The sequence below is a fragment of the Grammomys surdaster genome, unplaced genomic scaffold (assembly GCF_004785775.1).
Source record: "Grammomys surdaster isolate TR1022 unplaced genomic scaffold, NIH_TR_1.0 125863, whole genome shotgun sequence".
Classification (NCBI taxonomy): domain Eukaryota; kingdom Metazoa; phylum Chordata; class Mammalia; order Rodentia; family Muridae; genus Grammomys; species Grammomys surdaster.
The window spans coordinates 394658-407790 of NW_021620689.1; the positions used below are offsets into that span (position 1 = coordinate 394658).

The 13133-nt window shown below is 38.4% G+C and overlaps 1 protein-coding gene across 1 annotated transcript in view; it reads left to right on the forward strand.

The window, feature by feature from the left end:
• Positions 1–210: 210 nt before the first annotated feature.
• LOC114641042 (protein argonaute-3) overlaps positions 211–13133 on the forward strand; it is a 73438-nt gene continuing 60515 nt past the window's right edge. The window contains exons 1-3 of the mRNA XM_028790160.1: positions 211–241; positions 361–678; positions 11138–11309. Of these exons, the coding sequence (XP_028645993.1) occupies positions 211–241; positions 361–678; positions 11138–11309 (521 nt within the window). The remainder of the gene's footprint in view (positions 242–360; positions 679–11137; positions 11310–13133) is intronic.

The following is a 13133-nucleotide window of genomic DNA, read 5'->3' on the forward strand; positions in this document are numbered from 1 at the left end:
TTAGGGCCCCTTAGCCAGTGTAGTAGTACCAGAAAGTAGTTTAGGTTCCTCAGGGGTATTAGGAGACTGTTTAAACATAAAAATAATTCCACCTGGTATTCACGTAACGTCCCGTTTCTTATTCATCTGTTTAAAAACTAAACTGAACTTGTGGTCATAGCCTAGTGCACGTGCTCCAGGCTGGTGTGGCAGACGGAGCTGGGAGCCAGGATGTCCTTGCCTGGTCACCAGCCACCCTCAGGTAGGCTGTACCTCAGGTAAGCTCCGCGGGCTGGCAGCGACATCGCCTCGAGCAGCGGTCCCCACCCGGGTGGCTGGCACGGGGAAAGCTGGCCTCTCGCTCGGGATTGTCACCGTCAGGCACAGCGGGTACAGAGCAGCCGCCCATCCGCGGCTCCGCCCCAGCCAGGCACCGGCTCTCCTGCCCACAGATCCCCAGACGTTGCTCCCGCAGAGATCTGGCGAGCTGCAGACCCGGAGAGAGCGCGGGGCGGGATCGGGAGAGCGGAACTGACGCGGGCGGGCTTCCGGGGGCGACCGGGAAAAGCGAGCGGCGGCAGCGACGGCGGCGGGGCGGCTGGCGGGTCGGGAAGCTGCAGGCGTCAGCTGCTGTAGGCGGCGCAAGTTCCGGACCCGGCTTCAGCGTCCTCACTCAGGACTGTCGCCGCTCTTACCTAGGTGCAGGCTGTCTCCCGACAGTGCCTCTCGTGCCCGGAGCTTTCAGAGGGCGTCCGCTCCTCGCCTCTGTGGTGGCACCTTTCTCTCGTGAAGCACTCCCCCCAGCTCCATGAATGGAAATCGGCTCCGCAGGTACGTCGAGCTGCTGGACAGGGCCTGTGGGGTCGTTACCCCGAGGTTGTCCCCTGAGCATCCTTGCTCCTTCCACTTCAGGTGCTGTCAGTGCACATAGTGAGGGAGTTGTTGGTTTTCAGGCCCAACGTGGGTGGCCTCTCCACAGCCCCGCACCTACTCTCTTGGAATCATTGAGTTGGTGAAACTACAAGGAGGGGTTAAGTTTGGGATTATCTAGCTGATGACGTCCCCCTAGGGTGCTTTTCCCTGAGGATATAGAGGAGTTTGCCCTTGCTTTTGTAATTCTTGTTGGAAATGTAAAGGGTACGCTTGTCCTTTAACCGGGTCGTGTGTCCCATGGATGCTGGACAAGTTAGGCATCACCCTTATCTACCTCTTAATGTAGTTTGAGGATACTCTGAGATAACCAATATGATTACGTTTATAATTGGGGCAACGTCAGATGCAAGATGGCATTGCTTCCACTCCTGGTCCTCAATGTTTGTGGCAGTGGGGTGTGTAGTTTCTGAGGAGCTTGGAGATGTCTTGTCGGTCTGGATCACTGCTTAGGTAGAGAAGGCAGATCTTCAGAACGCTGACACTATTTCCCCCAATTTTCCATTCCCCACAACAGCATTTACCATATACCTGGAAATCTAGAATTTAGGAGTTGTCTCTTGAGGGAAAACATGGAGGTCTTGAGAAAGGAAGCCAGCCTGGACAATGCTTGTCTTTAAAAAGGAAAAAGTAGTCAGCGGTTCTAAAGTAATTGATAGAGTAACATGAAATAGGTGTTACATAATGGTCTGCTTGCCCAGCAGTCACCCTGTTCTCTAGTTTGAAAGTTCTCTTCATCCACAAGATCAGTAATGTACATTTTCATATATTTGGGGGATTGTCTTGTTATTATGTTCTAGCAAGTCCCTGAATTTCTTATCTTACCAATTTGAAAGGACCCCTGCCGGGCGGTGGTGGCACACGCCTTTAATCCCAGCACTTGGGAGGCAGAGGCAGGCGGATTTCTGAGTTCGAGGCCAGCCTGGTCTACAGAGTGAGTTCCAGGACAGACAGGACTACACAGAAAAACCCTCTCTCAAAAAAACCGAAAAAAAAAAAAAAACAAAAAATAAAACAAAACAAAACAAAAAACCCAAAACTAAAACTAGCAACACAGAAAGCCTTCAAATAGGTTCAGGACATAATTGTCAAAGGGATACAAAAAACCATTTCCTTTATTCTGTGAAATTTCTTTCTACTCAGTTTCTACCATTTTTCCCCTTTCTATGTTCCATATTTTTCTCATATTTTCTTAACAGTGAAATGTGTCTAGACTGTGAAGTTTTTACTTCACAATTATTATTAATTTGTGTATTTCCAGACTGTATTTTCCATGTTTTAAAATTTTACATTCTATTTGTACTGCTCTTACTTTATAAGATATCTGATTATTTCCAGCTCTCTGATTTTTACATAGCTTCTCTGTTGTCAAGCCTGGGAAACTAAATGTGAAATTTAAGGTTTTGTTAATCATCTACCTAAAACTTTTGAAGGTCTTTACCCTAAATTAAGTATTTTCCCTATTTGGGCTTTTTACGTGAAAATATTGACATGTATTGATTACTTGTGATATCAGGCTAACTAGTCAGTGGATACAATTAGCTAAGCATGACTCAGAAAATAAAATATACCTTTTCTTTTTGGGAGTTGTTTTGATAAAATATAGAGCAATTGATTGTCTTCACATCAGGGTAGGTATAGTTAAGATTTATCAACTAGCTTGGCAATGGTGGCTCACATCCTTGGTCCCAGCATTCAGGAGGCAGAGATGGTTCAATCTCTGTGAGTTGGAAGCCAGTCTGGTCTACATAGTGAGTTCCAGGATTCAGGAGGCAGACATGGTTTAATCTCTCTGAGTTGGAAGCCAGTTTGGTCTACATAGTGAGTTCCAGGCCAGCCAGAGCTACATAGTGAGACCCTTTCTCAAGAAAGAAAGAGAGAAAGAGAGAAAGGAAAGAGAAAGAAAGAGAGAGAGAGAAAGAAAATTTTTGTGTTGTTCTTGCAACTTTTAATTTTTACAGTGAATGTAAAATTGAAACATATTTAGAAAAATTAACAACTAGGTTTTAAATTCAGATTTGACAGATATGTATTTTGGTTTGACATTTTTTTTTTTTAGATATATGGGCTGGAGATATGGCTCAGCAATTAAGAACACTTGCTGTTCCAGCAGAGGACCCAGGTTTGGTTCCTAGCACCATGTGGTGACTCAAAACTATAACTCCAGTCCCAGGGGATCTGATGCCCTCTCCTGACCTCCAAGGGCATCCAAGGGCATCGGGCATGCATATGGTGCACATACATACATGCTGGTAAAACACTCATACACGTAAAGCAGTATAATAAATCTTAAATTTGAAAAAAAAAACCAGAGATGCTTTCTAACAGTCTATGAGGTTAGTTCCGAAATTTTGCTTTCTAACAGTCTATGAGGTTAGTTCCGAAATTTTGCTTTCTAACAGTCTATGAGGTTAGTTCCGAAATTTTGGCTCTCAGATTCCGTTCTCCTTTTAGTTGTGCGATAGAGAACATCAAATATAAACATCATGTAATTAATGATGAGGCATTCCTCACTAAAAATACTTATTCTTCCTATTCGCACGAAGTACAACAAGGGTTATTTGTGAAGCTAAGTCTCCTTGTGTAGATTAAAGCTGAGTGCCATCATGCCTAGCTCTGTGAGGCGTTTTTCAGTTTGTCCTATACAGTCCACTAATATACAGTACCACCTAAACTTCGATTTAACAACAAAAAAGGGAATAATTCATTTTAAATAATAATTTGGCATTTATGTCTATGATTCCTTAGGGGTACATCTGGTAAAACTTTTTTTTTTTGATCTAATTACAATTGAGCTAAAAAAAAGGGGGGGGGGCTATGCTTTATTTCTAAATAAAATGAGAACAGGAAAATCAGGTAATGTTCATTGAAATGCTACCTATTTTTGAACCATAGTACTCTAGTTTATATTTTTAGGTAAAGCCCAGCTGTTGTTCAGAAAGGACTTGTACTTGTAAATATTCTCTAGTAATCTATGTGAAGACGGGCGCTTCAGTTACAGATTACTTTCCTCGCATACTCCAAATTCCATCCCCAGCATTGCAGGTGAAAAGGCTCATGATGGGAAACCATTTATTTTTATTATAAATTACTAGTAAGTAGAGTTGTCATGGCTGATAGTTTTATACAATCTTGCAAAAAAGTTTTACTTACTTGTTTTTTTTTTTTTTTTACTTTGAGTGTTTGACTGCATATACATACCACATATACCATGTGTGTGCCTGGTGCTCACAGAGGCCAGAAAAGAGCATTGACTCCCCTGGGACTGGAATTAGAGTCTAGTGAGCAGCCATTTGTGAGTGCTGGGAACCAAACCTTGGTCCTCTTGGAGAGCAGTGAGTCCTCTAACTGCCGAGCCATCTCTCCAGTCCTTTTAAATTAAACTTTTAATTTTGTCCTAGAGGCCTGTACTTCTTTTATTGATGACAATGTTTTGAGTCAGAAGCACTTGTAAAAGTAAGGCACTTGCAGCCAAACCTGATCCAGATCTCATATGCAAGGAGAGAGCTGACTCCCAGAAGTTGTCCCATCCACACACATACAACAAACAAACAAACAAAGCCGGGGAGGCAGAGGCAGGGAGATTTCTGAGTTCAAAGCCAGCCTGGTCTACAGAGTGAGTTCCAGGACAGCCAGGGCTACACAGAGAAACCCTGTCTCGAAAAACCAAACCAAACCAAAACAAAACAAAAATAACAAACAAACAGACAAATGGTGTGGGGAGGGGAACAAAGCTCATTTGGGACCATATTTCAGAAGAACAAAAGCTAGATGTAAAGAAAGCTGGAAGTACATCAGGAATGAGACCCGGAGTCTGGCATGATGGGGTACTCTTGTCATCTCGGCATTCTGAAAGCCTGAGAGAAGTGTAACTTGGAAGCCATCCTGGCCCATAGTGAGCAATCTCACTGTGTAAAAGGGAGGATTTGAAGAGGCAGTTGAGAGTTAGAGATTCAAAATAACTGATATACACAGTGTCATCAGATTCTCAGGTTAGTATTTAAAACAACCCATTACTTTGAGAAGTATTCATTATTATAAAATTTTTATATTTATGGCTTGTTTTGAGAGGGACAATGTCATATTGCCCCTTTGTGTGTTAGTTGTGAATTTGGAAGTACTAAAAGATTTTTTTCCTACTGTATTACCACTTAAAATTTTGTTTTATTGCTGCTATCCTGAAATGGCCATTATAACATTTTAGAATTTGCTACTTAAGACTGGCAGCTTGAATTACAAAAAACATACAAGATTATTTTTATTATTGTTTTAGAATTTAATTTTTCTATCAATGATGGATACTCTGAGATAATATTACAAAGGAGACAAGTGTCACTTTTCTTCTTTTCTTTTAAAGAAATTATGTTTGTAATATGTAAAATAGTTGGTTATATTATAACATTTTATATATGTATATAATGTACTTTGAATATAATCACCTACTTTTTTCTATTGAATAAAGACTTTAGTGACCAGTACTCAGAGGGTGGAGGCAGGTTCTCTGAGTTTTATGACTGCATAGTCTACATAGTGAGTTTCAGGTCAGGTCAGTGAGGACTATATAGTGAGATCCTGTCTCAAAAATGTTAGACTTTAAAGAAGAGGTGAAAACAAAACAAAACATATTTAGCTTAAAATGTAGTCTTATAAGCATAAAGAAAATATTTAAAAAACACCCATGAGCCTGTCACTATGACACAACCAATTTTTACTTTTAAAAATCAAATTAGAAACTAGTCAACCATACATCACAAAGCTGCCTTGAAAAACAACTAAAATGAATGAAAAGATAAATAGATGCTATTTCCTTTTATTCTCTGGGTAAATTTTGCCTAATAAGTTGGTATTCATGTATGTTAGTTTATATTTTTCATTGGGAACACTGTATTTGTTTGGTTCTGTAAGCCTGGCCAAACAGCATGCCAAGAAGCCTGGGGCCCTATAAAGGGGAGAGTTCCTGGAAGAGTGCTCTCTTGTATATGGAAAAACCCTAGCTCAGAGAGAAATTCTTGCCAAATTGTCTTTAGCTGTTGGATTCTAGCTGAAAATTTTACTCTATAATATAGATATCTAGATTCATTTGGCTTCTAAATTCTTAGAATATTCTACCTGAAAGACAAACTGAAGTCAGTGTTTTTGTTAATTTAACAAAACCTTTTACAGCACTTAAACCTTAAATGTAATTTGTATTAAATAGTTAATATATAAAAGAAAAAAGGCCAAAGTTATAGATCTGTTTTCAGGAAAGTGAAACTAAACAGATAATTTATTCGCAACTGATTTTGTTTCTATCCCTTTTTGTTTCAGAGGGCTAGGTTGAACAACATTTACCAGACATGCCTGCTTTCTAATTCACTTGTCTGGAATACTCATAGACCCTCATTCTTGGCTCATTAACAAAACAGATGTGAGAAAGAATATTGTGTGGTTTTCTACCATGATTATGCTGTTAAGATGCATGAACAGCCTTTCTGTATTTGGAGTTTCTGTGGTTTTCTGACATTATCTATGTTAATATTAATGACTTTCTTTGGCTAGCCAATGCTTTAAAAAAAGACTATTGAGAATCAAACAACTAATGCTTTCTCTTACATTATAAATGTGGATTTCTGTGGATTGATTAGCAAACAGTTATAATGAATGAAAAGAAATAGATGCTATTTCCTTTAATTTGGGCAAATTTTAATATATTGGTATTAATATATTAGTTTATTTGTCTAGAATATCAGCTTAATAAAATAATCTGGAAGTATTCATTTTGCATCATATACTTATTTTATTCTTTTTATAATTTTCAAATTCTTTGGAAATCAGAAATTATTTATGCAATATAAGTATAAATAAATGAAAATTTTTTGATTTTTTTCATATTTAGAAGAAAGTTTGCAGGTAAAAATTCATAATTAATAAATTTATGTACTATTTTGGTTTTATTTAATACTATTTTGCTACTTTTCTAATTTCTAAAACTTCTAACCACATAATTTATGCATAATATTTATTTGAATTTTAAAAATAATGAATAGATTGCAAAATCTCATTAATATTAATATTTACTCTTGTTTTCAAGGGAGAAAAATTCTTTAAAAGATTTCTTCCTATAGTGACATCTGAGGCAGTTAACCCTTGACAAGTTTAATATTGTGTCAGTGATCATTTAGGTATCATGAATATGACTACAACCACTGTCTTTCTTGATGAGTCTATGTATGAATAAATAAATGGAATTTGAAAATAGCGAATAGGAGCTTGCTAGACGTTCCTTGCTAATGTGTACTAGTATTAGTTCAAAGGCATACAATCACAGGCATTTCATTATGTTAAATTTGGAGATGAACTTAATACTTTTCTGAAACAGAAACATTTTTTGAACTACAGACCAATTAAATACATATTCCTTGTTTTGAAAAGCAAAACTATAAAGGAATGCAAAATAACATTATATAACAATATTATCCTAACCTTCACATAAAACTATCAGTCTGGCGTGGTGGTGAATGTTCGTAATCTCAAAGCAAGCATAGAGGAACTTAAAGAAAAAAATGTTGCTGGCCGTGGTGGCACACACCTTTGGAGGCAGGAGGAATTCTGTGAGTTTGAGGCCACAGAACAAGTTCTAAGACAGTCAAGACTATACAGAGAAACCCTGGGGGAGGAGGGTAGCGGCAGGAGGAAGAGAAAAAAAGTTTGCCTTTCCTATTAAATCATGTATCATGAATATTCCCACAATATCATCATTTATACCTACATGTCAGCAATGATAACTTTTATGGGCATATACATTTCATTTTTAATATATTATTTAATCAGTCTTATAGGTGGTAGTTAAGATTTTTTTCCAGTTTTTCTTCATTATGAATAAAACTTTGGCAAGTATCTTAGTACATAGTACACAGATCTTTAAATACTAGTTCAGTGCTGCCTATTGTATAAATTCCTAGGACTAAGATTGATAGAGCAGGTAGTTTATGAATATTAAAGCTCTGGCTGCTCTTTTACGGGACCTGGGTTTGATTCCCAGTACCCATGTGGAGAAACCCCATCTCAATATATACATGAAATTGTTAAAAAAAAAATACACAGGTAAGTTAGTGAGATGGCTCAGTTGGTAAAGGTGCTTGTCACCAAGCCTGATGACCTGAGTTCAATCCCCAGGACTCCACATGATGGAAGGAGAGAACTGCCTCCCACATGCTGTTTTTTGACTTCCGTAAATGTTCCATGATATGCACATAAGTAAGTAAATAAATACAAGAACCTAAATTTCTATGCTATTAAAACACAAAAATATACTCAACCAAAATAGAAAAAGAAAAAATTTTTTAATGAAATTAGAACTATACATAATGGAAGACACATTAAAGCCAATATTCAAGAAGCATTTTCCAGAAGGGTGTCACCACCCTCAGCTAGACTTTTTTTTTCAACTGTGGTAAAATACATATACCATTATATTTATCTTCTGTACACTTAAATGTACAGTTCACTAGTGATAAAGTACATTCACACTGTTGTGCAAATAGTCACTAGAACTCTTCATATTGGAAAACTGAACCTCACTCCCCCTTGGCTCCTGCCATAGCCCCTAACAACTACATTTCTTCCTGTCTTGTTTGTTTTTGGTTTTTTGTTTTTTGTTGATTGTTTGTTTGTTTTGTTGTTGTTTTTGAGCCAGGGGTTCTCTATGCAGCCCTGGCTGCCCTGGAACTCACTCTGTAGACTAAACTGTTCTCCAACTTAGAGATTTGTCTGCCTCTGCCTCCTGAGTGCTGGTTTAAAGGCATGCACCACCACCTGTCTTCTTCCTGCCTTTAAAGCAAAGCAGAAGATGGTTTCTTTCTTCTTTTGTGTCTAGGGAGATGTGTGCATGCCACTCGTAAGAGGAAACTTGTCAAGTTGATTCTGCCCTTCCATTCTGTGGGTCTTGGGGATCAAACTCAAATTGTCAGCTTCAGCAGCGAGTACCTTTACCCACTGAAGTGTCTTGCTGGCCCTCTCTTTAATTTTTTTTTTTTTTTTTTTTTTTGGTTTTTTGAGAGAGGGTTTCTCTGTGTAGTTCTGGCTGTCCTGGAACTCACTCTGTAGACCAGGCTGGCCTCAAACTCAGAAATCCATCTGCCTCCCAAGTGCTGGGATTTGATTTTTTTTTTTATAGAAGTTATACATGTCTCATATAAGGTTACTAAAACAGTGTTTGTATTTTTGTGACTGGCTATTTCATTTAACATTATCTCCTAAAGTTGGTCTATATTATAGTATATGTCAAGAATTTCTTCTAAGGTTGAATACTTTGCCGTTAGATGTATCTTCCACACCTATTCATATATCCATAACATTTAAGTTGCTTTTTATCTTTTTGCTGTTGTAAATAATGCTCCAATAAACATGGTTGTTAAATTATCTCTGTTCAAGTTTTTTCCTTTAAATTCTTAAAACACACATACACAAACACACATTCATACACCCTCCTCCCCTAAAGTAGAATTACTGGATCATATGATCCCAACATTGATGTAGCAAGTGCCTGTGTCAGGGTCTATGAGATTAAATGCATTTGTCACCAAGTCTGAGAATCTGAGTTCAATCCTTAGGACTCATATGGTGAAAGAAGAGAAGTGACTCCTGAAAGTTGTTCTCTGACCTCCACACATGTACCATTGCAAGCATATGTGTGCCCTGCCACAGACAAACTACTAATCATAGAAGAAGATTCTCAACAAAACAAAAATGTAAAAACTTATTGTATCATATGCTACTCTGTTTTTTTCAAGATTCATATCAATTAAGTGCATATGTATGTGTGAGTCCTGTGGCAGCATGTATATAAATATATGCATATATAAGTACAGGTGTCCACAGAGGCCAGAAGAAGGCATCAGATCTCTGGAGCTGGGACTATAGGTAGTTGTGAGCAACATAATATGCATGCTGGGAACTGAACTGGAGTCCTTTGCAAGAGCAGTCTATGTTCTTAACAGCTTAGATATCTCTCCTGCCCATACTTTTGCTATTTTTTCCACTTTATGTATGTATATACGTATGTACATACGTACGTACTTACCTGCCTACCTACCTACCTATCTATGTGTGTATGGTCGTTTTGCCTCTGTGCACCATGTATGTGCCTATCATCTGTTGAGGCCAGAAGCGGGTATCAGATCCTTTAGAACAGGAGTTACAGAGGGAGTATAATCTGCTGCCATTTGGGTGCTGAGAATCAAACCTTGGTCCACTGGAAAAGCAGCCAGTGCTCTTAACCACTGAGCCACCTCTCCAGCTTCTTTCTGCTGGTATTTTACAAACTACTGTATGGTTTTCCAGAGTGGTTATGGTGTGGTGTTTTTTATTTCTACCAGCAGAGAACTATTGGGATATTATTGTGTGTCAGTAAGTTTAAGTTGTCTTTTCCTGGTAATTTGCCTGTTACATCACTGTCAAATTTATTGTCATGATAATTTTTTTTTTGGTTCTTTGAGACAGGGTTTCTCTGTGCAGCCCTGGCTGTCTTGGAACTCACTTTGTAGACCAGGCTGGCCTCGAACTCAGAAATCCACCTGCCTCTGCCTCCCAAGTGCTGGGGTTAAAGGCGTGCGCCACCACTGCCTTTTAGACCTGTGTCCATTACAAGAGCAACAAGTGCTCTTAAACTCTGAGCCATCTCACCAGCCCCTCTGCCTTATTTTTTGAGATAATATCTCAATGAACCTGCATCTCGAGGTTTCAGCGAGACTGGCTGGCACACAAGTACCTGAGAGGCTCCTGTCTCTGCCTTCAGTGCTGGGATTCTAGGCACCCCTAGCTTTTACATAGGTTTTCCCCAAACCCAACTTCAGGGCCTCGTGCTTACGCAGGGAACACTTCATCCACCGAGCTGTCTCTCTAGCCTCCATTTTTTGTCTGAAGTTGTGTTCTCTATTTTCTTTTTCATTTTCATTTTGGGTTTGAGTCTTACTTTAGTCTAGATGTATTTTACTGTTAGTGCCATGCTCCCTGGGTCTAATATGCACTGGCTTACTTGAGTTTGCATAGTTCTGTCTCTCCTTTCAGAGCATAGTTGTTTGTTTTTAATGAAGAGAATGAGATGAATCGAAAGAAATTGAAATGTTAGAAACAATGTCACCTTTCAAGACCAAGTTTAAAGACCAGCTGTACCTATAGTTTTAACCTACTATAAGGTTATATAAATATGGCTTTTAACTGTGTGAAACTTTTTTTTCCTCCCTGACAGGACCCATTGGGGCCCAGCCCCTATTCATAGTGCCCAGAAGACCTGGGTATGGCACTATGGGCAAACCCATTAAACTATTGGCTAACTGTTTTCAAGTTGAAATCCCAAAGATCGATGTCTACCTCTATGAGGTAGACATCAAACCAGACAAGTGTCCTCGAAGAGTGAACAGGTAAGAACCATGGAGTTTAGCTAACATTTGCTATTTGTATTTGCTGTAGTAAATTAGTTTTGACTATCTTACATATTTGAATAACAATAACACGTAACACTTTGACCAGGAATATATGATAATTTGTTTTGAAATTTGTACTTTAGTAGATGATAAGAAGAATCTTCAAATGTCCTTCACATTATCCCATTATATCTGAGCTTACATGTTATTCATGTGGTAATGAATAATGTTTAAGCACTGGGTGTGGTAGTGCGTACCAGCATTCGGGAGGCAGAGGCAGATAGATCTCTGAGTTCAAGTCTAGCCAGGGCTTCAGAGTGAGTCCAGGACAGCCAGGACTACATAGGGAAACCCTGTCTTGAAGAGGGAGGTGGGTGGTGATTGGGATGAAAAGTGAATTAAAAAAATAAAAAGAATTGTAAAAACAAGCAAAGACTTGTGAATATAGTCAAGGAAAGTCTAAAGTAAAAATACTTGGAAAAGACATAAAAATCTGGTTAAATTATAACATATATTAAATATCATACATGTATAATATATATGAATATGTATATAATATATATGATTCTATATGCATATATTTATATGTGAAATAGATTCTATTTTTAAAAAGATTTCTTTATTTTATGTATGAGTATTCTATCTGCATGTGTACCTACATGCCAGAAGAGAGCATCAGATCACATTATAGATGGTTATGAGTTACCATGTGATTGCTGAGAATTGAACTTTGGTCCTCTGGAAAGAGCAATAGATTCTTATTATGTATTGATTATCTGTATGTGCAATATATATTTGAATATTCATTCTTGAAATAGAAAACACCATCAAACAAAACCAAAACCAAAAGGTTCAAGTCTTGTTTACGTGTTGTTTGAAATCTGGCCGAGCACTTTGAGCACATCTTTTGTGTTTTATGTTCCTTCTACTTCAGTCTTAAGTGCTAGCGTTACAGACATGGGACACCATGGGCCCTTTTCCAATTCCTTCTAAACAGTACCAAATAGTTAAGAGTCAAAATGCAGCAGTTAGTTCTAGCTAACCTTTTCGAAATGGGTAAAGCTACATCCAATTGTTTCTTTCTAATGTAAAGATTGTGTGTTGCTACCTTCTATAATGTCAACATTAGCTTCTTTTTAAGTGACTGGGGTTTTCTAATAACTCTTGAGCATGTACATATACAGATATGTAACAGCAAGATATTAATAATAGTACTAGAATAGGTATCCTAGCCAAACAAGCTTGTACTGTAGTCAGAGGCTTTCTCTTGGCAAGATACCCAGGAAATGCTGTGAGTCATTCTGTGAGTCAGCTTCTTGCAGACTTGCTCTCTACAAGTACTTTCTGCTTTTGGGTGTACGTGTTGGCTTCATCTACTTTTTTGTTTGTTTGTTTTGTTTTGATTAAAAATGTCTATTTTGCGGCTGGAGAGATGGCTCAGCAGTTAAAAGAACTGGCTGTTTTAGGTAGCTCACAACCATCTGTAGCTCCACTCCTGGGGGAACCCCACCCTCTCTTCCAGCCTGTCTGGGTACCACCTGTCTGGGCACCAGGCAACACAGGATGCACAGACATATATGCAGGCAAAACACTTACACACATAAATATGTTTTTTAAATATATAAAAAAGAAAGAAAATGACCATTTGGTAAGAGAGCAGGTTTAATACATACTTCTAAAATGGTGTATGTATTTTTAAAGAGGTGAGTGGTCACAATAACTAAACTTCATATATGTTAGAAATAGGATTTTGCTGGGCAGTGGTGGTGCACGCCTTTAATCCCAGAACTTGGGAGGCAGAGGCAGGCAGATTTCTGAGTT